This window comes from Xiphias gladius, chromosome 15, assembly GCF_016859285.1.
Source record: "Xiphias gladius isolate SHS-SW01 ecotype Sanya breed wild chromosome 15, ASM1685928v1, whole genome shotgun sequence".
In the NCBI taxonomy this organism is placed as follows: domain Eukaryota; kingdom Metazoa; phylum Chordata; class Actinopteri; order Istiophoriformes; family Xiphiidae; genus Xiphias; species Xiphias gladius.
This window is the reverse complement of record NC_053414.1, coordinates 24,801,223-24,823,228: the sequence shown is the minus strand read 5'-3', so window position 1 is coordinate 24,823,228 and position 22,006 is coordinate 24,801,223. Positions and strand designations below refer to the sequence as shown.

General features: G+C 41.3%; 2 protein-coding genes across 3 annotated transcripts; one reads left to right on the top strand and one right to left on the bottom strand.

The window, feature by feature from the left end:
* Window positions 1-17: 17 nt before the first annotated feature.
* LOC120799871 (stromal membrane-associated protein 1-like) lies at window positions 18-8,761 on the top strand. Its single transcript, XM_040145327.1, has 10 exons — window positions 18-316; window positions 750-883; window positions 1,874-1,959; window positions 2,071-2,146; window positions 2,260-2,322; window positions 2,452-2,527; window positions 4,296-4,426; window positions 5,777-5,984; window positions 6,832-7,169; window positions 8,049-8,761. The coding sequence occupies exons 1-10, from the start codon at window positions 199-201 to the stop codon at window positions 8,181-8,183; spliced, it is 1,365 nt and encodes a 454-aa protein (XP_040001261.1). The 5' UTR covers window positions 18-198; the 3' UTR covers window positions 8,184-8,761.
* Window positions 8,762-14,799: 6,038 nt separating this feature from the next.
* On the bottom strand, window positions 14,800-18,193 carry krt94 (keratin 94). Of its 2 annotated transcripts, none has more exons than XM_040145329.1 (8): window positions 17,688-18,193; window positions 17,103-17,185; window positions 16,829-16,985; window positions 16,534-16,695; window positions 16,247-16,372; window positions 15,339-15,571; window positions 15,216-15,229; window positions 14,800-15,107 (listed from the first exon to the last, which is right to left on the bottom strand). In XM_040145329.1, the coding sequence occupies exons 1-6, from the start codon at window positions 18,099-18,101 to the stop codon at window positions 15,347-15,349; spliced, it is 1,167 nt and encodes a 388-aa protein (XP_040001263.1). In that variant the 5' UTR covers window positions 18,102-18,193; the 3' UTR covers window positions 14,800-15,107; window positions 15,216-15,229; window positions 15,339-15,346. The 2 variants fall into 2 exon arrangements, with proteins under 2 accessions (XP_040001263.1, XP_040001262.1); XM_040145328.1 differs by having other exon boundaries at window positions 15,351-15,571.
* Between the last annotated feature and the right edge of the window lie 3,813 nt (window positions 18,194-22,006).

Below are 22,006 nucleotides of genomic sequence, written 5' to 3'. Positions count from 1 at the left end.
CGTCCAATCCGGTGCGGCCGCCGCGTCAGCTTTAGAATTCCTGTGGGCGGAGAAGGGATTCCGGTTCCGGGTGTTTTCATATCGCACTCGGAGGCATTCATCCCTCTGATTATGTTCTTTTACCAGAAACGTCTCTCGACTGACGACTGATTAAAGTAGAGTTCTCTTACTCAAGAAAGTCCAACTAAAGCCGCGAATATGACGACTCGCTCGGAGAGGGAGAAGGCCCAGAAACTGAACGAGCAGCACCAGGCCATCCTGTCCAAAATGCTGAGAGAGGAAGACAACAAGTACTGCGCCGACTGCGAGGCGAAAGGTGCGACATTCACACTGTCGAATTTTTTCCTTCACAGTTTCACTCGGAACGCGCTGCTAACGCTGAGGAACAAGATCGTATCGGCGTTGGTTAGCGTAGCTAAGATAACTCGCTAGTGTGGAACAGGCTCGGGCTAGTCAGCTGACATCTCTTCCCCTTAAGCTAAACTAAGTGGCTAACTAGCAAGCTAACTTCTGTAAAGCTGCATAAGCTCCCCTAAGTGTCTCTCCCGCTCCGCCGCCTTCAACTCAGTCTTCGGGTGTTACAGGCGTTTAAAAAAAACTGTGACAGGTCTTATTTTCATGTTAGGTCATTCACGAAGCACACAGAGCCTTTTCTTGGCACTTAAAGTCACTACAAGATCATGCATGTACATGTTTTTCTTCAGGGATCTCCATTTTCAAATCACGGTCTGGTTTTCTTGCTTTATCAGGTCCAAGATGGGCATCCTGGAATCTGGGAGTATTTATCTGCATCCGATGTGCTGGGATCCACAGGAACCTGGGAGTACACATATCCCGAGTGAAATCAGTCAACCTGGACCAATGGACCTCAGACCAAATCCAGGTACTGTTTTCTTGTTTATATACTTCGGTTCAGTTAAACAAGAGTTTATCTTTTGATGTCCTTCCTCTCACATCCAAAATCCTAAATTAGTATAAGTAATTTTGGTGAGAAAATACTGTAAAATCTTTATTTTAAGGGACATAAAAAAACGGATGCCAGCAACCTTTTTACTTGTGTATATCTATCCTCTGTTAACAGCAAGTCTTTCCTTTTCAATGCCTCAAAGCTGTGACAATATCACAAGTTTCCATTTTCAAGCTATACTACCAGTAATTTAGCATTGCACCTCAGTAACGTTGGTGGACTTGCAAGAGCCAGATTATTAACAATATGGTCAGATTCTGTGCAGCTATTGTGGATCATGCTACAAAAATGCTGTATCCTACATTTCCCATAATGCAACTTAGTAGCCTGTCAGGTTGCTGCATCACGTCATTTGGAAGTTACCCTAATTACATGTTTTCATCTTGCAAATTACCATTAATGTGAACATCCAGTTCCTAATTACAACTGTGAAACACTTAAATGGAAGCTTCTATTTAAATCCAACTTTTAATGAAGAAATGCCTGAAAAGTTCTACAAATATTGATGCTTCACGTCAGCCGAGGTAATTGACCCCAAATTTGAGAACCTTTCGCATTTGCATCCTCCAGCCTTCCACCTGTCCTGCCTGGTATACACCCACCTCTCATAAATGCCATCCCCCAGTTTGCAACACAGGCTTTAGATTAAAAGGATCTTAACCAAAGCCAAGATAACCCAAAACCCTAATAAAATCATCAAGGTTATTTTCTCTTATGTCAGAAAGCTCCACTAGAGCCACAGAAGACATTGTACCACTGTCTTCATGGGCTTAGTAGCACTGCCGATGATGAGCAAACTAATGTCGGCATGTAAAAATTCAATGCAGTGCCCCTTTAAATATTTCAGCATGCCTTTATGAACAGTTTCTGTCTTCCAGTTAACCCCTTTGTCTTTACTGTTTTCAGAGTATACAGGAGATGGGTAACACCAAGGCCAGGCAGCTTTATGAGGCCAACCTTCCAGATAGCTTCAGAAGACCTCAAACAGACCAGTATCCTTCACTCTTCGCAGATACACTTAAAAGAACTTAAAGTGACATGCTGTAGAAAGTTATTTATCACGGTTTGTATGATGCCACTTTTTCCCTCAACTCTGACCTCAGAGCAGTGGAATTCTTCATCAGGGATAAATATGAGAAGAAGAAATACTACAGCAAGAATGTGACCAATGGGAGCAGTGTAAGCATTAACCGAAACCTTGCCATTTTTAATATAAAGTGAATTCAGCTGTCCATCACCTCTTTTTGTACCTGTGCCTGTGGTTCACTTTGGGTTTCTTTTGTGTTTTTCAGCCAAAAGATAGTAAGAAAGAGAGGGAGCTAGACAGGGGGAGCAAGGTGTCAGCCTACACCAAGGTATCACACATACATTCCTTCGTGAATAGAGCTGTATAGACATGCTCCTCAGCATTGTTTTTTTAACTGTACTGAGTTTGTTGTGCTCATTTTATTTTGCTTCTTAAACTACCTTTATTTTTTTTAAAGAGTGAAGAATCCAGGCCAGTTCCCAAAATCAGTCCTTCTAAGACTTCAGAACCCTCCGTGAACCTACTAGGCCTTGGTGAGTGTCTCCTACCTTAAAATAAAAATGGTCTGAAATGGACTGAATGAATGCGCAAACTAAGGCTCAGATGTTGTCATTGGAATCAGGCTGAATATGGTTTTAGCTTGTAATTGTTTTCTGTTAATTACCAGTTCTGCAGCTCTAATACAAGTGGATGACTGTAAACTTGTTGAGCTGGTTGTTACATTTTTATGGACTTCGGGTGCCATGCAGTTTTTGATTACTGATATTCACAAGGATGTTTGTGTGGATATGGCATTTAGGAACCACATTGTATTGTAATTTTATTGTGTGTGTATATGATGGGTGCACCCCTGGCATTGTGTAGCACGTTGATGCTGTGGTGTGTTATCCTTGAGACTGTATATCACTGTGCCCTCACAGCACAGGAGAACTGCACTGAGCTGTGATATTGTGGTTCAGGATACGATCAGGGCCAAACCACGACTGTCTCCATCTTCAGCTTGTGTTGTCGCTGTTAGGTTGTTGGCTTGATGTCTATCAATCAGGCAGTGGACTTTAGAGAAAGCGCCATCTTTAAAAAGCTGACTTCCCTTTTCAACTGTGTAGCATAGGAGTCACTCTGTCTGTACGTTGCCTTTCGGCTAACAGGCAGCACCCTCACTGATCTTGGATCTGCTATACTGTCTTTTGAGCTGTAATAAGGTCTGTCCTTTTAAGTTGCTGTTAATGGAAACTATAAAATTCCTCCTGCTGCTTTACAATAAAAAGTTTGTTCCAGTAAACCACAGCAAGGCTTTTGTTGTAAGTTAGCTAGAGGAAGTGTTATAGTTGCTGACTCACCCCCTGTTAGCGACGAGTAGAAAAATTCTTGTTTCATTTTCAAAAGTTGACGTACGTCTAGATCCTTTTTTTTTTTTTTTTTTTTTTTTTTTTTGGAGGATAAGTGTTGATTATTACATAAAAAAACAAATTACAAATTAGTAAAGTAATATCCAGTGATGGCACAGCACAGAAATCTCAACCATATGGAAAAGTGGCGAGTCTTGTTGTAGACACTGGGTACAGAGGTAATTTTGGTTTTTCAAGTATAGGTTTGATCATGGATCCACTGATGGATCACTTACAGTAAGTCTTGCAGTGTGCAAGTAGCAGTTATGTGGATGTTTTTGTCTTGATGTATAGGCAGTTTTGCTTCTGTTAAAATGAGTTGTTTTTCATAATCGGATATTGCGGTAGAACTACAGGTTGTTGCTTGTCTATAAATTTGTGTGCTTGTGCGTCTGTGTTTTCGAAGCAACAGCTCAGGCATTAGTAATTGAATGACGATAATTTGTTGTAGCAATTTCATTTACACTTTAAAGAAGATGACATGTATACGTTACTGACTGACTAGGAGAGGTATTGGATTATTTGGGAGGAATGTTTACTGTTATTTTTGTTTTTTGAGCTACTAAGGGTAAGATGATTAATTTTTTATTGTCTTAACCATTATCCTCACTGTGTAGGCCATTCTGCAGCTGCGGGAGGGCAATGCAGTTAAATAAATACAAAGACGACACATATTCTACATTAGCAAACAGAGTTCTGCTGGTTTTCAACCACTCTTCACAGCAGTTAGAGGTTGTATTAGGATTTATTTATGATTTTTCAACAGGTTCTTAGTGAATGCAGGTTGAATATCTGGGAAATCGTCAGCGAGTTATGCTGAGTTCTGTTAAAGTGGTCTCGCAGTGTCGTTTTTTCTAATGGTGTACACTCATTTTCCACCTGTAAAACCAGTTTTTTCACCTTTCTGTCACAGACGCACCAGCAGCTGCATCAGCTACCAATGGTAGCATGACCACAAGCCAGAACAACAATGACCTGGATATATTTGGCCCCATGGTATCCAACCCCCTCCCCGCATCCACGTCGGCAGCTCAGTTTTCTCAGGTAAAAACCGAGCAATAATTCTAGTCCAGATTTAGTACTAATTTCTAAATATTGCTCAGCAGGCCTAAATAGTAATGGCTGTGTAGTCGTGAAACTGAAATGAGGTTTGCAGTAAAAAATAAAAAGTCACATGATTACCATCAACATCAATAGCCCATAAGACAGCAATACCAATACTCAGAGACAGTGAACTCAAAAAAAGAGAAGCAGAAACAACACGCAGTTCATTTCTTGATTATTGTTTTTCAAAAAATGGAGATAAATGCCCATCATCAAGGTCCTCAGAGCACATGGGGATGTCTTCTCTGGTTTTTCTGACCAACATAAACCCAAAGATATAATATATTCGCAATGATAGAAGCAGAGTAAAGCAGCAAATTCTCAACATTTGAGAAGATGGAAAGGGGACACATTTTGCTTTTATACCTAACCAACATAGTAAACAATTACTACATTATCGAAATTATTATTGAATACTTTTCTGATGATTGACTATGCAATTAATAGAATAGTTTGTTTTTTAATACTGATTACTGTGCTCTCAAAAAACCATGTTTGGCCTTTCCTTATTTACATGTACAGAACAAAAATAACTCTGCAGGAAGTAACAGTCTAAACCTGTTTAGTTTGGAAACATCCATCGGTCCATTATCCTTTTGCGGGTCGCGTGGAGGCTGGAGCCAATAGTACGGAAACGTTACACAGGTTACTTTGTTTTCCCTATTTACTGAAGTTGACCCTCTTGACTTTTCTTAAATGTTCTTGTCTGTCGTGCGAAAGAGACAGGAAGAGAGGGAAACCATAAGACGTGTGTTATGTAAAACATAAACTCATGATATCGCATATTTGTCATTACAGTGTCATGGCCCAGGTCGTAGTTGTAAAATAACTTGTTGTTGGGTGTAGGGGATATAATTACCATTAACCATTTTATCCATTAAATTTGGCAAACAACAAATTATGGCTGTTTGCCCAGTATGGCAACCAGGTCTCAAACTGACTGTCAGGCTGCTCAGACTCACAGGTATGTTGTATGCAGCTATGTAGAAGTAGCAGAATGTATCACATGTTCAATAACAGGACCTTTGCTGATGATAGTTTGCTTGTTGGTTTTGTTGTCAGTGATGTACACAAGGATGTGAATGTAAAAGGCTGGAGCCATACTGTACAGTCCCATATGTAAAAGGACTAATTCCTTTTATCATGAGTGAAACTTGTACTGGGTGACGTTTTCTATTCATTTTAAACAAATAAAACACTTCCTGGACTCTGACTAGTATTAAATGTGATGTATTAAATCATCGCCAACACCAGTGACAGCATCCCCAGGATCTTTTTTCCTCCCTCCAGGTGAGCTCCAGTAACACGGCCAGCACTCCGTCGCAAGCTCCAGCAGCAGGAGTCGGAGCCAGTTCGGGGTCAGGGCAGGGAGATCTCGACCTGTTCAGTGACAGCAGTAGCACCACTAAAACTGACGACATGGCCAAGAAGCCCCTTTCCAAGGACTCCATCCTGTCCCTCTATGGAACCAACAGCATGTCCCACCAGCCGCCCGCTGGTGAGGACAGCAATGTTTTGAAATTCATACACACAGAGGCTGATATGAAATACCACCTTGGTTTATCCTGTTTTTTTAATGTGACTTATTTTTAAATAACATCTTGGTTTTTACACGAAACAGGTCTACATTACACCTGGTTATTACTGATAACCACAACATGACTTTTTTTAATAGCTTGAGAAATATAAACGTGTATCAACAAAACTCCTTAATCATGAAGCAAAAGATGCTAAAGTTCTCACATCTGAAATTTTGTCCTAACTCCAGCAGCTATACCGGAATTTTGAATGTTTGAAATAGCGTCAAATTGGCAAAATTGACATTTAAATAAGGAACTTTCTGGTGACATTTCATGTGGTACTAAAAAAGTATTGAGATTTAATACCCAGCCCCAGTCCTCTGTTGAAACCATCCTTCTCTACGGTTGTAGAACACACCCAAGGCACAATATTTTAACTATTTATCATCAGTTGTTTAGAGAGTAATGCTTACCATCATTTTTATTTATTTTTTTAATTAAACATTGTATGTCATAGTTTTTTAGGTTCTGCCATCATTCCTGTCAAACATGGTAACATTTTATTCACCATGGGAAGCAGTGACGTCACTAGAACAGAGTCCAAAAGGAGCAAGTCGATACTTTCCCAACACAATCCCACGGAGGTTTCCTAGCATCTCTACCTGAATAACAAAAAGGCGTCTCAAACATTATTGACAAGCAAATATTTTACAAGCTCTGGAAACTACCCCACTCCCCCCTCACACATCAAAATACTGGAATTAAAGTTATATTCGTGTGCGTAACGTTCTTACCTGTTTTTTGAATGTCTTCTTCCCCCGTCAGCTGGCATGTTCATGGGCCCCTCTCAGATGCAGTTTCCTGTCCAGGCCCCTGCTGGTTATCAGGCCTTCCCTGGCATGGGCACAGCCATGCCACCTACAACCGTCATGGGCGCTATGATGGCTCAGAGCGGGGCAGCCATGATGGGGCCAAATCCAGGCATGATGGTCGGGATGACGATGCCCAACGGCTTCATGGGAAATGCGCCCGCCACTGGCGTGATGGGCATGGCCCCGAGAATGGTGGGACCACAGGGTGGTGCGATGCCTGCGGGCATGGTGCCTGCTCAGGGCATGTACGCCATCCAGCCTGGGCAGCAGGCTCAGTGGAACATGGGTCAGGTATGGAGGCAGTTTTAGCTGTGTTGGTTAGTGCAGCTCTGTAAGATGGTTTTAACAAAGCAGTTCCACACTAAATCTTGTATTGCTGAGTTGTGTCAAGTGTGTGGCACTTCTGACAGGAGTGATTTGTTTCACATGTGACCACACCCAGCTGTGATGATGCATTGCACAAAGGTGCACTGTGAGAGGCCGCACTGTACAGGGTGTGGGCAGAGCAACCACTAGATGGCAGCACAAGCACGATTTTAGAATTGGAGCTCTGTCACGAATCTTTACTAGTAATATTTCTAAGCGGGTTTTGAACAGCACTAGGAATACCTAGAGAAAACACAAAATATCTAGTACATTTTTGGGAAAACAATTTTCCGTGTGAGGTTTAATAAGCAGTGGCTTTCTAAAGTTGTAGGGGTATGTCCAATGGCACACATTGTATCATTTCCCATTAGTATAAAACAGCAAAGCATATAGTTTATTGTATTTTACCTGCAAAGATCATATAATAAAAATATTACTGCGTAGTACATTTGGAACAAAGCACAGTATTGAAACACTACAAGGGCTGTAAGATACTGTTACAGTTTCTGTGACCAATTTCTGAGCACTGGAGGGCAGAAAGGAGACATGGACAAAGGAGCTTTTGTTTGAGCCCAACTTCAACAGCATATTTTTAGTAATAGCATCCTTTAGAAAAGAAGTGAGTATGGTAACATCTCACATTTGGATAATGACTGGTATGATTTTGTTCAGTTTTGTTCAGTTCATCTTGAGACAGCGCTTCCTACTACTCAGGACAAGGTGGGGGTCACAAGTCAGTTATTGCCGGTGACTTTGATTTTAATGTTCCAGTGGTACTCACACTAATCTCTCTAACATCCTCAGATGAACCAGCAGATGTCAGGGTTGACTCTGAATGGTGCGGGTGGCCAGATGGCCTTCGGTCAGCCTCCATCAACTATGGGTGGTTGGGCCGCGACTGGATCCGGCCAGACTCTGAGCACACAGCTATGGAAGTGAGCCTTCAAGCGGGTCGATGGTTGGGCAGAGTAAGAGTCGAGGTTGCAGAGGGTGCAAAAATATATCTTGTGCTTCTCTGTTCTTCACTATGAACTGATGCCCATTTCCATCGCAGACCAGCCTTTGGAACATGAAACTTGTATCTCTTTTTTTTTTTTTTTTTTTTCCTCCTTCTCCCTTTCTCTGTCTCTCTTTCTCTCTATTGTGTGAGTGAATTGGGAGTCATGCAGGATTACAGCCTGGCAGTTTCTGCCTGTCGTATGGTTTTTGATCATAACTTTTATTTTCCTTTTTTGGAAAAAATTACAAGGAAATAACAGTCCCAACAAAAATGATATCGACATATCAGAAAAGCTGCAGGACCAGTTACACAAGCTTTTATTGTATCACTGTATCATTATAAGATTATAGAACATTTAAATGAATCGTATTTAAAGGGAGAAGATATGACTATCAAGTCTGTCAGTACTGCTCCCAAATGTACAGCGCTGTATAACCTTTTAAAGTACTTGTGGTTCCCCTATAAAATTAAAGTGATAATAAATAATTTGCTTTGACGTGTCTTCTATAAATTAAGTTTTACATTTTTTTAAAGGCTCACAACAAGGAAAAATTTTATGTTTGAGGTTTGGTGTTTAAACTGTTCAAAGGGCATTAAAGGGTCTTACCTTACATCTTAAACTTGTTAGCAGTTTTTGTGTTGTAATGTAAGGTTAAATTACTTTCATGTTTGTTTCAAACACAACAAACAGACAGAGGGAATGAATAGTATGTTTTTTTGTTTTAATGTTGGTTATGATATAATGCTTAATCTTGGCTTTAGACGACAAAGCGCTAGTGCAGTCTGTGTGTTGGTGGAGAAAGTAGCTATCACCACTGTGGAGGGAAGAACTGTCCTTGTACCAGTGTATTGGGCTTCATTCAGTGTGAATCCTGGGTTGGGAGGAAATACGCATGCAGGGACACACTCACTTTTATCTCCCACTTACCTAACATCCGATCCAGGTTTCCACTGAGGTACTGAATCTAACACAGCACAGTGAGTTAGACGGCATTTTTTATACTTGTTTTCTGGATAACCGATCCACTGTCTAAAATTGATGTTGGGCCATTGCGAACCGCTAAAATTTTCCACGTTTTGATGATGGAGACTGAAGAATATGTCTCGTGTAGCTCCTGAAGGTTTGTTGGTCAACACAGCCATGTCCTACTATAAGCCATTACTGCTCCCACCCTCTGGATGGCAGTATTGCCAGTTTGGAAAATGCTTCATTGCATGAACACAATCAAACTTGATTTGAACTGTTTAGTCGGAGTTGCTCTACAAGAGGATTCGTGGACCCAGACTGTAACATGGTCAGCACAGACAGTCGCTGTGGGCAGTGGGTACTCAGGGCTGTTTAACCTGAGGAGTTTTTCTGCTGTGTCTCACTTGTCTGTTTGTAGAGAACAGAGTGAACGAGAATTGACTTAAAAAATCACCAGATTTGAGAGTTGCTCAATTGTTCTTCTTTGTGCACTCTTATAGAGTTAAGTAGTCTCCCATCATCATTGTTGCTGCTGCTAGCAGTAAAAAAAAGAATTAGCCCCTTCACCTCAGTTTGAGATTCTTTCTTAATCAATAGGTCCCCATATAGCAGCATCACATCATATATCTTATGTTCAGTCCATATACTGATATGAACACAGGGATCCATACTTCATGCTTTTAGGACTCTGTACAAAACATCCTCAAATACAAAGGCATATGCAGATTCAGACATGATAAATCACTGTGGTTTCAGCTGTCACAAGGTGCAACGTCTTCTACAGGTTTAGATCGGCTCTCAAAAGGCGTCTAATCTTGGCGAACAAGTGACACCCTGACTGTTTAAACGTACAGGAAACCAGCGGCTGGTGGCAGTATTGCATTAACTTTTGTAAGAGAAAGGAGGTGCCCTGTTAAGTCTGTGGCCCAAATCACCTACATTTCAATATGCTGGACACACTGTATGCTTACTGTTCAGTGCCAATATTCACATACTGTATTTTTCATTTATATTTTATTTATTTTGATATAATTTGTAGTTGCCCTGATTTGATTTATTCGCTCATACATTTCACATGTTGCTGAGCTTTTTTCCCTTCCACACAGTGCTACAAAAAGAGGTCTGGGTCTATAACGACTGCCTTTTTATTTTTATTTTATTTTATTTTATTTTTTTACAACTAGTGCAATGAATGCACTTTTGTTGAAGTTTATGGGGAGACCTTACGGCATATTCACACAAACTTACAAGAATTCGGAAAATCAGAGTCATACTACAGTAGCAGTAGTAGCAGTTTTGTAGGGAAAATGTGCCTCACTCTGCCTCTGAGCGATTTTGATCAGGAGTTCTTTTACTGGGTAGTTTTGTCAATCTTCATGGGGATTTCGACAGAATCTATTTCTTTAAACACATACTATATCTAGGTCTGGGATATCCACCCAGTGCATGCTGGGATATGGTCTTTATCATCTTTATTTTATTTATTTATTTTGCATGCCCAGCCCTTCCCATGGGCCGGGCATGTACCCAGCCCATGGGAAGGTTTAAAAGTGAATGCTGTTTGAAAAATCTGTTTTACAGTCACTCCAGAACAATGCTACGGGATCAAACCTGTTCTTTACATAAACTCCTCCTATAGGATACTATGCATTGTATATAGAATACTGCTAAGCTGTTGTAAGCACTGTGAGCCCTGCCCAACTCGGTCCTTCCTGGTCTTCAAGCTCCTGGAATTGTATGTAGGGTGTAGTTCCTCAAGCTCACCCTACCAGTTAATCTCCCACCTTTCAGTCATCATTCAGTCAGACCCCCATGCTTTCTTATTAAAACAGCACTGGTTACATACCAGGAGATGACACTGTCGGTAACTGTATTTGAATGGTGGAAATGGACTGACAGTGACCAGGACAGTGTTCTTCCTTGCACAGGATTACCAAACCCACAGCCATGAAAATGGATGAAATATCACATCTATCTCATGCTTGGCGTGGCCTAAATGCCCCTGAAATACGTTTGGTCTTGTTCCACCCTCTACCACTCAACTGTTCCTACGCCTCGCCGCAGCTTGGTCACAGTTTGAATACTTTCGCAGTAAGATCCGATGCCATACAGTGTCTGAGACCTTTAGCAAAGAGGTTAGGCATTCCTCTCAGCTTGTGTGTCAAACCTAACACTGCTCCAGAATAGAGTCCGCCAGTTGAGTGAAGACTGTTCCTTCTCTCTCCAGCCCCTTAATGGACTTTCTGACCCTAAGACAGCAACATTCCTGCTGATACGGACGTCAGCCTCCAGTTTAACTGTTGCAGACATGACTAATACTTAAACACTTCACTGATATGAAAGCTTAATTTGATTTTGTAAAATAGCAGGCCCACATTCGAGTGAGTTTTTCTGATAAGACATCTTTTAATTCAATAAATCAACACTTCACAATGAGTGAAGAGTATTTCCCAAAATGTTGAATTATTCCTGCTATTTTCTGCGTAACTCAGAACCCTTGGACCACTGGTCACAGTAAGTTGCTAACAGCACATGGTGACTTACAGCCAAAGACTAGGGACTTAGTTGCAGGACAAGAAAGGGTTGCACACATTGAGGGAAAGTTACTCCCACTGTTTGATGATATCAAGACAGAGAGCATCAAAGTATCCAAACAACGCTGGCTTTCATGTTTTCGCAATGAACTTATTCATTTAACTGAACTGAACTCTTGTACATGCAAAGTATTTCATGACATAAAGTGAGTAACATCTTCTTTTCCCATGATCTCACGCTCTGCTAGCCTCAGGCTAGCCTTGAATGGCAGACAGCCACCACAGGGTGAAAATACAGAAAGTCTGTAGGCAACTTGGCACTGCTTCCTATCATATTCCTTTGTGAAGCCACGTCTAGATAGTCTGTCTATTCATACACGGCCTTCTTGTCTGTCTTCCATTTATCTGCCAAATTTGTCATTAAACAGAATTTATTTATTTATGATGACAGCTCATTCTTATGCCAAGGTTAGGCTCTGCTGCAAATTTAAGCAAATTGTTCAACCACTGCCATTTCCAGTTAAGTAGCCATGGTGGTGTTTCAGTGATCATTCATAAAATTGCTCAATATAGTTAGGGTGACAATATAGTTGTGCTTCTGAAATCCACCACTAGCTCCTTGCATTTGTCCGTGTTTGGCTGCAGTTTGTGCTGCACCACTCAACATACCTGGCTTTGGAGCAAGTAGATTAAGATGATTAAGAGCTAATGACTCCTCCGCTATAGCTCACGTGTCTTTTGATCATTGCCTCAGATTATTTTTGCTGCACTGGATTTTCAGTTTCTGATTCATCAGTAAAAAAGTGGTTTAGAATCTTGGTAGAAGTCCAGGGCCTGTCAAAAGTGCAGCAATCAATCCAGTTTGGATAGTTATGAAACCAACAGTTCTACATTTTGGTTAAATAAACTTGCTGAGATTAAGTTGAGATGATCGAGACCTCTCTGATACTTGTAGGCTAAACATGAAGACCTTAGATTCATTTAGCAAAAAGACTGTCAGCTGGGAGAAACCGCTAGCCCAGCTCTGTCCAAAGGTTAAAAAAAAAAAAAAAAAATCGGCGTACGAGTACCCTCTTAATTTAACAAATTACAGATAACATGTTATAGCTTATACGTTTGATCTGTACAAAAAACAAGTGCAGTTTGGTTTTACAGGGGGGTTATGTACAGGAGTATTTCTTGCCCACAAATTGTTGCACTTCACTTTTAGTACAGATTTTTAAAAAAAAAAAAAAAAAAAACAAGATACCATGCATTCATATGTGAATTTTAGAGATGCTCTATATTTCTTTTTCACCTTTGGAGAGACACATGGCCTGTTGTCTTCCCCCGTTTCCAGTTTTTATGCCAAGCTAAGCTAATGGGCTGCTGGCTCCAGCTTCATATTTAACATTCAGGGATGAGAGGATCTCTCATCTAACTCTCAGCAAGTAAGCAAATAAGCATGTTTCTCAAAATGTCAAACACAATACTTACAGTTTGTCTAGCCTTTATGCAGTTAATTACTGAATCCTAAATCATCCCAATTAGACACGGGGGTCTTTGCAAATGCTATAAAGCATTACTTTTAACCTGTTTGGTATTTAATCATGAGCAACATCAGATTCTCAGATCTGCATTCTCAAATGCATGCAGTGTAATCTGTAACCACATACTGACATATAATTTAAAGATTCCGGCCGTCATTATGAATGTTTCTATGCATATTTGGAGACTTTTAGCACTTGTACTGTATGTTCTACATGAAACACTGAAACTAAGACCATCCGCAGAAAAGTTATTTAAAAAAAGATAAACATCACAGCACATTTTAAACATAAGAAAAGACTTCAAACACTAAATAATGCAGGACTACAATTATATCTAAAATGTCAGAGCGTGACACCTTTGAAAAATGGCTCAGGTTTGGCATTAGTTTGCTCATAATCAGATATTCAGTGATGGCTTTGCACAGTCAACAGGCCCACTGGATTTAACACCAATCTGGGTAAAGTGGTCTGATGTTGGTGCAACATCTTTTGATGACCTCTGCTTTGGATTTTTATATCAAATTACAAACATAACTTGAAGGGCTTTGTCATCAACTATTATAACGGTTTGGAAGAGACGCTGATGTGCAACAAAATTGGCCCAAATAAGGGTGAGTGAAGCTCCTCATACAGGTTTGGATTTTGCAATTTGATCCAATCTATCATCTCTCTCTTCTCCAAACCCAACATTACACCATCATTTGAGAAATACAAAGTCTTCACAGGATATCCCTGTAATTTAAGAGGCTGTAACCGCTTACCTGTACAGAGTGCAAATGCTAGTTTCACTCCCTCCCTGCTTCACTCTCAAACACACACAAATACCCACCACATGGAAATAACAATTTTACTGCCGCTCTTTCACAAGAAAACGTACATTAAGTCGCCAGCAGCCAAGGAGCCCCACCCTTCACAATACTTTATACTTCACTTTATACTTTATCATAACAGCTCATTGGTCATTTGCTATCAATCAGTTTCATAAAAAGGGGCCAGTTCATAAAAGGGGCCAAAGTGCAGTACCGATAGCAACTGTTTCCACAATGACTCTCTTTGTTCAGTTAGTTAGTGTTTGCATTCCCACTCAGTGATTCTGTCCTGAGCCTTCTGTGTTCCTGTTACTAGGTGACAGAATTGTAACATTGTATTGAAAAGCCTCCAGGGCAAAGATTAGTCAACCATTGGGGTGTGTCTTATTTAACAAACCTCTGTGGACAAACGCCAGGGTCATTCACTTTATTTGGTCACATAACTTGCACTGTTTTGAAAGTTTTCTTGCGCTGTTTTACTTTTGAGAGCATCGAGCTTTTCTCTAAGTCTTAATGCTTTCCACTCTGGAGCTTTTAACCATTGTTCATCCTTTCCTGACAACGGCCCGTTATGTAACATGGATTTCCGTGACCCAATTTCCCACCTCCCAGAATGTAATGCAGTTGCCATGACCACTGCATAAACAGACCAATGTTATGGAAAAGGTGTAGACTCTCTGTTCTTTTTTTTTTTTTAATAGACGACCAGCAACTCATTACATTCACCAGCAGATTTATTTTTCAGACAGGTTACACACACGCACAAACACACAAAGTACATCAGACATTTCTTCTTCTGGATTGCAAATGTTGTTTCATATATCAACTTTAACACGGGCTTCACGTTCAACATATCTCAGGTTTTTTCATTACAGTTTAACTCATCTCGTGTAACAGCTTTTATTGATGTGTGTGTGTGTGTGTGTGTGTGTGTGTGTGTGTCCGAGAACAACTTGTCCTGCCAGTTAGACCTCCTAGCTGGAAGTGCGCACAGTGCTGGTTATGACTGTGGTCTTTGAGCTCCCTGTTAAAAAGAAAAAGAAAAAAAAATCAGGATGGCAGCGCTTTGGGATTTTATTACACTTACTACACTGTGGTTATGTAATGTCTTGTTAAAACAGATGTCACTTACCTGTACCAATGGGTCTAAAAGGAAGGAGAGGGAAGAAAAACATAGAGAAAAACAGTGAGAAGGGTGGCCATGTAGGAGGATCTTCTAAATAATTAGTATTAACATAAGTTGATGCTCCTGTACCAATGTGTCTACCTGGACTCCTCTGTTTCCAGCAGGCTCCTGTAGGTTGCGATCTCCTGCTCCAGCCTGGTCTTGACGTCCAACAGTATCTTGTATTCCTGGCCCTGCTGCTCAATGCTGGCTCGCACGTTGGCTAGGTCTGTTTCAAGCATGTTGATTGTGTTCTGGAAGCCGGCGAGCATGGCGCTGTAACGATTCTCTGTCTCTGCTAGCGTGTTCTCCAGCGCCCCTTTCTGTCAGAGTGAAAGGAAAAAGTAGCTGAAGTCATGCACATGAAATTTGTAACACATACATTTTGTTGTCCATACTGTAGTGAATCTTTTGCAGCCACAGTTCTGGCCATTTAAAGCTATAGTCTGTAACCAACAGCCACAACCTAGGATTATATATGTCAGACAGACACAAAAGGATGTCTGCATTCCTTTATGGAAGAATAGTTAGCAGAGGATTATGAACAGGGTTTTTAATATATGTGTCTTTTAGCCGCTCCTCCGCTGTTACACAGGAGCAGTGTGCTGCTCTTGTAGGGAGTGTTGAATGATCAACTCCAGCTCGGCAAAGATAGTCCATGGGAGTATGACTTTTGGGCTATCAAGTTCAGCATTCCTGAAGTTTTCTTTAAGCTTTTTTATGCCTTCCAGAATTTGAGCAGATGTCTGTGAAATGTCCTCAGCAGGAGCCCCTCCCTCTCTTTCTCCACAGCTCCCATCATTCTTATCTTGCCCTCCTACCCTTCTTTCTTTAAAGAAAGCCTCTTTCTTTTACCCCCCCTTCTGTTCTTTATCCTCAATCACTGTCTGTTTCTCCATTCCCCCTTGACAGGACAGGGATCCAGGAATTTTGCCCATTTAAGGCAAGATCAGTGAGATGCGAACAGATGGTTCGGGTGTAGGGGTTTTTTTTCTCACCATGCTGAGCTGAGACTGCAGTTCAATCTCCAGGCCCTGCAGTGTGCGCCGCAGGTCAGTCATCTCTGTCTTGGACGTCTGGATTGACTCTGTGCTCATGGCCACTTCCTTGGTCAGGGCTGTCGACTAGAGTGAGAAATAAAGTCACAGTTAGAAGTCTTGTTGATTGCTTGTCTTACTTTCACAGAAGATTATGTTTAGTTACAGGTTAGACTGCTGTGGGAGTAAACCCATTCATTTTCAAAGTGTGGGTTATAATGCTTTTGTTTACGAGAAAATCTTCTCACCCTATCATTAAACCAGGACTCCTGGTCGCGACGATGTTTGTCAGTAATGGCTTCGTACTGGGTACGGATCTCATCCAGGACTTTGTTGAGGTCCTGATGGGGTGCAGCATCAACCTCCACGTTGACTGTGCCAGTAAGCTGAGAGCGCAGTGCCTCCAGCTCCTAAACAACCGAGGGGAGAAAGAACTCAGCATTAAAACTATTGGTAGAGTTTCAGAATTCTACAGTTGTATTGAAGCGGGTTCCCGTTGTAGCAAGCACTAATCATTATAGCTGGAGGAAGTGCATCAGTGACCTCTGCGTGATTCTTCTTGAGGTAGGCCAGCTCATCCTGCAGGCCTTCGATCTGCATCTCCAGGTCAGCCTTTGTCAGGGTGGTCTGGTCAAGCAGGCGGCGCAGGTTGGCGATGTCAGCCTCGACTGACTGGCGCATCATCAGCTCATGTTCAAATCTAATTCGTTTGGAGAGTAGAGAACACTGATAAGCTACAACTAGAACTTCTTCTCCTTCTTGTTTGACATTAACATGATGATGATAGGTCTACAGGAGTATGAGGATTCATGCTTACTTGATCTTGAAATCATCAGCAGCCAGTTTGGAGTTGTCAATCTGGAGCAGGATGTTGGCATTGCCGATGGTGGCGGCATTGATCTTCAGAAAGCAACAACAATGGGAGTTAGTAAAAAGACAAAAGTTTCCATTAAATAGTTCATTGTGCAATGGTGCAGCAGCATAGACTGGTTTTAATTTTGATCTGTTTCCAGAATTACAGAATAATACAGTATATCAGCTAACTTCACATGCCTCTAAGCGTCACCCTTTTGAAGTCCTACAGTCCCACATTGTCATGCACAGTATTTGCCTACACTTGACAATCTTTCTTGTTTATTTTGAGCTTTGAGAAATCATACATCATTGTTTAGTGTCCATCAAAAAACCAAGATTTGAGTAGCACAACAGATCATACGGTCTCTAGTTAAGGATGGATAGATATACTTTATTGATCCCGTGACAGAAATTGTCATGTCAGTTATGACATGACAATTTATATTTGTTTCTACCCTTTTAAAACCTTCCCTTGATAATCATTAATAGAACTGCAAACATTTTACTTGTCTGGTGTTCAAGCTGTCGAGGTTTGCACACAGTATACCTTGTCCTTCAGGTCATTGATAATGGCCCAGTAGTTGCTGTAGTCCCTCTCTGCTGCAGGGCCCTTCTGCTCGTAGTACTCTCTGATCTGCTTTTCCAGCTTGGTGTTGGCCGCCTCCAGAGAGCGGACCTTCTCCAGGTAGGAGGCCAGACGGTCGTTCAGGTTCTGCATGGTGGCCTTTTCGTTCAGATGCACGGTGCTCTGGTCCAGAGCGTTGGACAGATCAAAGCCATACCCCATGGCTCCATACCCGGAGGAGACGGAGCGCACGCTGCTGGAGGAGATGCGAGGCCCTCCCCTGAAGCTGAGTCCAGACACACTGTGAGCCTTGTGGGGTGCACCACTTGATGTGTAGCTGCGGCTCTGCCTGGTGATCACAGAGGGACCGCTGTTGATGCTCTGGGAGAAATACATGATGGTTGACTGTCCGCTTGTCAGGAGAGGACACGAAGAGAGAGGACTGTACAGCTGTAGACTTCAGCAGGACTGTGGAGTTTGATAAAGGGAGGCAGGCTCTTGATATAGTGCTGGACCCGGGGCGGACCTGGCTGGGAGGAGGGAGGTAGAAAGGGAAGGAGGGAGTTTTCCTTTACACTTCAGCCACAGGCTTTGCAGAACCTCTGTTTGTTTTCCTTTAAGGACCAGGGTTCGGTTTCTTTCCACCCCTGTGAGGAAACTGTTATGGAATGTGTGTGTGTGTGTGTCTCTACTTCTGTGTTTGTGTTTGAGGGTTCTGTTGGTCTGAAGGGATCTCTCTGTGTGAGTGTGTATATGCACATGTACTGTTTGTGTGTATGTTCATGTGTATCCATTTGACGGTCATTTTTTATCCTAATACAAATAGAAAAAGTGTAGAGTTACTCTTTTAGTGCCCCACCATAAGTCAACAATCAGATTAAGCACTTTGCAAATAATATCTTTCATCAATGTCAAAAAGTACCCATGATGTTAACTTCAAGTTACAGTTGAGTTAATCCAAACGAAGCGTTTAATCTCACAGTCAGAAAAGTTATGTTTTTGGTTTTATGCATGTATTATGTAGATAATTACGTATTTTAACGAGTATACACGGCCACACTGGTTTCATGAATCACTTGTTTGCGAAATAATTACTGATAAATTCACAGTAGCATTCTGTTACTGTGAGTAGTTACAGATTTTAGTCAGTTATTCTTTCAGAGACAAAAGAGAATAGTAAGTGATAGTAGGCAATATAAACTACAAACTTTGGTATTTGATTACATGCACATTTAATTTGACTGACGTTGCGGTCAGCAGGATAAAATGAGCAGCTAATTATTAAAGTCATTACTGATTGACAGCGGAATGAAAACTTAGCCTCGAACCACAAAACAGCATTGTTTTCCATATTTGAAGTCAAACCCATTTAAGGGAATTCATCAGCACCCCATTGTTCACCATATCACACACAACATCCCCCCTCAGTCCTGTATCCTGTGAAAGTTTGTGTGTGTGTGTGTGTGTGTGTGTGTGTGTGTGTGTGTGTGTGTGTGTGTGTGTGTGTGTGTGTGTGTGTGAGTGTGAGTGTGTGTGTGTGTGTGTGTGTGTGTGTGTGTGTGTGTGTGTGTGTGTGTGTGTGTGTGTGTGTGTGTGTGTGTGTGTGTGTGCACGCGTGCGCACTTCATTTTGTTGGTTTTGGCCTTTGTCATAAGCTGTTTGAGGGAGGCTGACGTGTGGGTGGTTGGGTGTGCACACGGGTGTGTGTGTGCTTGCACAAGTGTGTGTTTCTGTGAGTGTCCTCCTTATCTCAGAGTTGGGATCTGGCCAGTTTCTGCGCTCCTATAGTGTAACATCTGGTGTCAGCTGGGGGAGAGGTGAGGGGGGGGTCAACTCTCAGTCAGAGGGAGAAGTGAATCATGCGAATTGTGTACTATGTGTTTGAGCAGGGTTTGGTCACCTTATACTTAACTATATTACATAATCAGGCTTTTTAAAAAAATTAGATTTTGATTACAGATAGTTATGGACAAATTAGAAGATTCTTTCTAGAAAACATCATTACAGTGAAAATGAAAAGCTCATTTATGTCTTTAAACGCTTTTATGCAAACCAGAAACACATTTTCTCAGACTCCATTTGGCTTTACTGTACCTTGTCTGATAATCAGAAATCACTCTGAATACAATACTGAGTTCAGTTTATCACTCAGATGACTGTACTGCAGGTTTTTTAAGGAAACAAGTAACTTTTAGGTATAAATTTTAACATTTTGGGAAATGTGCTTATTCGGTTCCTTCTGACAGTTTGATGAGAAGACTGATAAAGTCAGTCTATAGTCTCCTGGATAATGTAACGACCCTATAGGCTTATATTATGACTACCAGTTTCAATTATTTCAACTTTAGCTTTTTTTTTTTGCATGGAAAGATCTAAAAACTACAGCACTCATGAGCCTTGAGCGCTGTTACCACGGACAAGAAGCAAGTCAGAGTTGCAAATCTTAACAATAGGGAATTCAAAACATTTCATCGTTGAAATTGTTAACAAAACTTGGCACCGTAGCTGCTACAGAATTAAAAGCGAATTGATTTAAGCTGCAGATTGTGTTATTGTCTGCCATTCTGTTACATAACAGAATTTTAACCCCAGTGATTGAAAGTTTGTGACGAAATGAACCTAGGGAGTCATAGTTCATGTTTTTTATGTACACAAGTTTGTACCTTTGACTTTTTTATCAAAAAACCCGATAATGCAGTCATTAGTCATTTGGACGGAAGATTGAACCACAAGGTTCATACCGATCCAGGTCATACAATATCTACAACTGAGAGTCATGTAACTTTGTCTGTGGGAGAAATGAATGGTGCTTTGACTCCCAGAGCCAGGGGTACTTGAAATAGCTCCTACCATTTCACAACTCCCTGTGCTTCCTCACCCTTGCCCTTCTTCTAAATAGACAAGCTGCCAAAAGGTATCCCACTGACACCTTTGGCTTTCTTCATCGTGATCCTTGCCTTCCAGGTCGCAGCGGTTCTAGGAGGTGGTTAGTTCAGCTTAGTATAAAGACTGGAAGCCGGGGTAAACAGCTAGCCTGCCTCCAGGAAAGGTAATATAATCAACCTACCATACATCTAAAGCTCACTCAATGACAAGTTGTGTTATGTACCAGACTATTCCTTGGCCAAGCGTAGAAATAGTCAAAGAGGTCCTGGAGTCTGGTCATCACCTGTGGTTGCCAGGCAACCAGCGGAAAACCAGGTAATCACTGCACCTGTTTTTTTTTTCGGTCTTCATGCTAAGTAGGCCAGTTGCTGTTCATAGCTTCATATTTAGCGCACAGACACGAGAGTGACGTCGATCTTCTTTTTTAACTCTCAGTAAGCAAGCAAATACGCATATTTCCCAAAATGTTGAACTAAAGTGACCTACACAACAAAAGTATGCAGACTAATTCCTTCCTCTGTTATTCTAGACTCTTTTAGACATCTAAACAAAGTTCACTGTAACAAACGTCATTTTTTAAAAAGGGAAGTAAATAATTAATAATGGAAGTCTTGTGGTTTGAGAGTTGAAACAGATTAAAGGTATTTATGTGGGTCCCAGGTTGTTATTGCCTTGACTGGAGTCAAAAACAAGTCAAGTCAAGTTTATTTGTATAGCCCTTAATCGGTGTTATGTATAGTCTGAGCGCGCCTGTCAGCACCCACATTATGAAAACAGTGAACTACTCTAAACTAATGCTCCTGCTCAGCAAAAGAAAAACTCCCACCTGGGGCTCAGAGGGTAAAAATACATAAAAAGGTTGGTAGGTGTCCAATCGGTGCAGAGAAGGGACAAAGACACTGGAGACCGATGCGGTGTTTAGCTAAATGTTAACATCCAGGTATGTTTACTGTATGTTGTCTGCGATGAAATATGTACTCGGACAATGTAATTGAATTTATCACAGTTCTAAGAAGCCTTTTCATGCTGAGACTTCCTTGCATTGCAACTGAATCAGTGTCAGTCTTGGCACAGGTGCTGAGAAACAGACAGGGAAGGCCAAATACCTTGCTGGTTGGGTTGTCTGCTGAACCATAGATTTGTTTACAGAGGCATGGAGACGAATGACAGAGCAAAGTGGATGACTTCATGGCTGGAGACCATAGATGGATGTTTTCACTAAAACCAACCTTATGACTCATGCACATGGTTGACTGAAAAAAAAACCCCTCAAGAATCTCCTCTACAACGATACAGGGAACTCTACCACTTTTTCTTTTTCATCTGTTTTATTTGAAGTATCAATGCAACCAATTGAGTACGACGTAAGATGTTACCTTTTGGTATCTGTCTGATCAGGATTGAAAACAAAGTCT

Bases quoted from the DNA above. Each gene is read 5' to 3' on its own strand.
- LOC120799871 (XM_040145327.1), top strand. From the start codon at position 199: ATGACGACTCGCTCGGAGAGGGAGAAGGCCCAGAAACTGAACGAGCAG. The intron at 884-1,873 runs GTACTGTTTTCT...TACTGTTTTCAG, and splicing joins GGACCTCAGACCAAATCCAG to AGTATACAGGAGATGGGTAA. The intron at 2,323-2,451 runs GTATCACACATA...TTTTTTTTAAAG, and splicing joins AGGTGTCAGCCTACACCAAG to AGTGAAGAATCCAGGCCAGT.
- krt94 (XM_040145328.1), bottom strand. From the start codon at position 18,101: ATGTATTTCTCCCAGAGCATCAACAGCGGTCCCTCTGTGATCACCAGG. The intron at 16,696-16,828 runs GTCACTGATGCA...TCGGTTGTTTAG, and splicing joins TCAAGAAGAATCACGCAGAG to GAGCTGGAGGCACTGCGCTC. The intron at 15,572-16,246 runs GTGAGAAAAAAA...TCACTCTGACAG, and splicing joins TGCAGTCTCAGCTCAGCATG to AAAGGGGCGCTGGAGAACAC.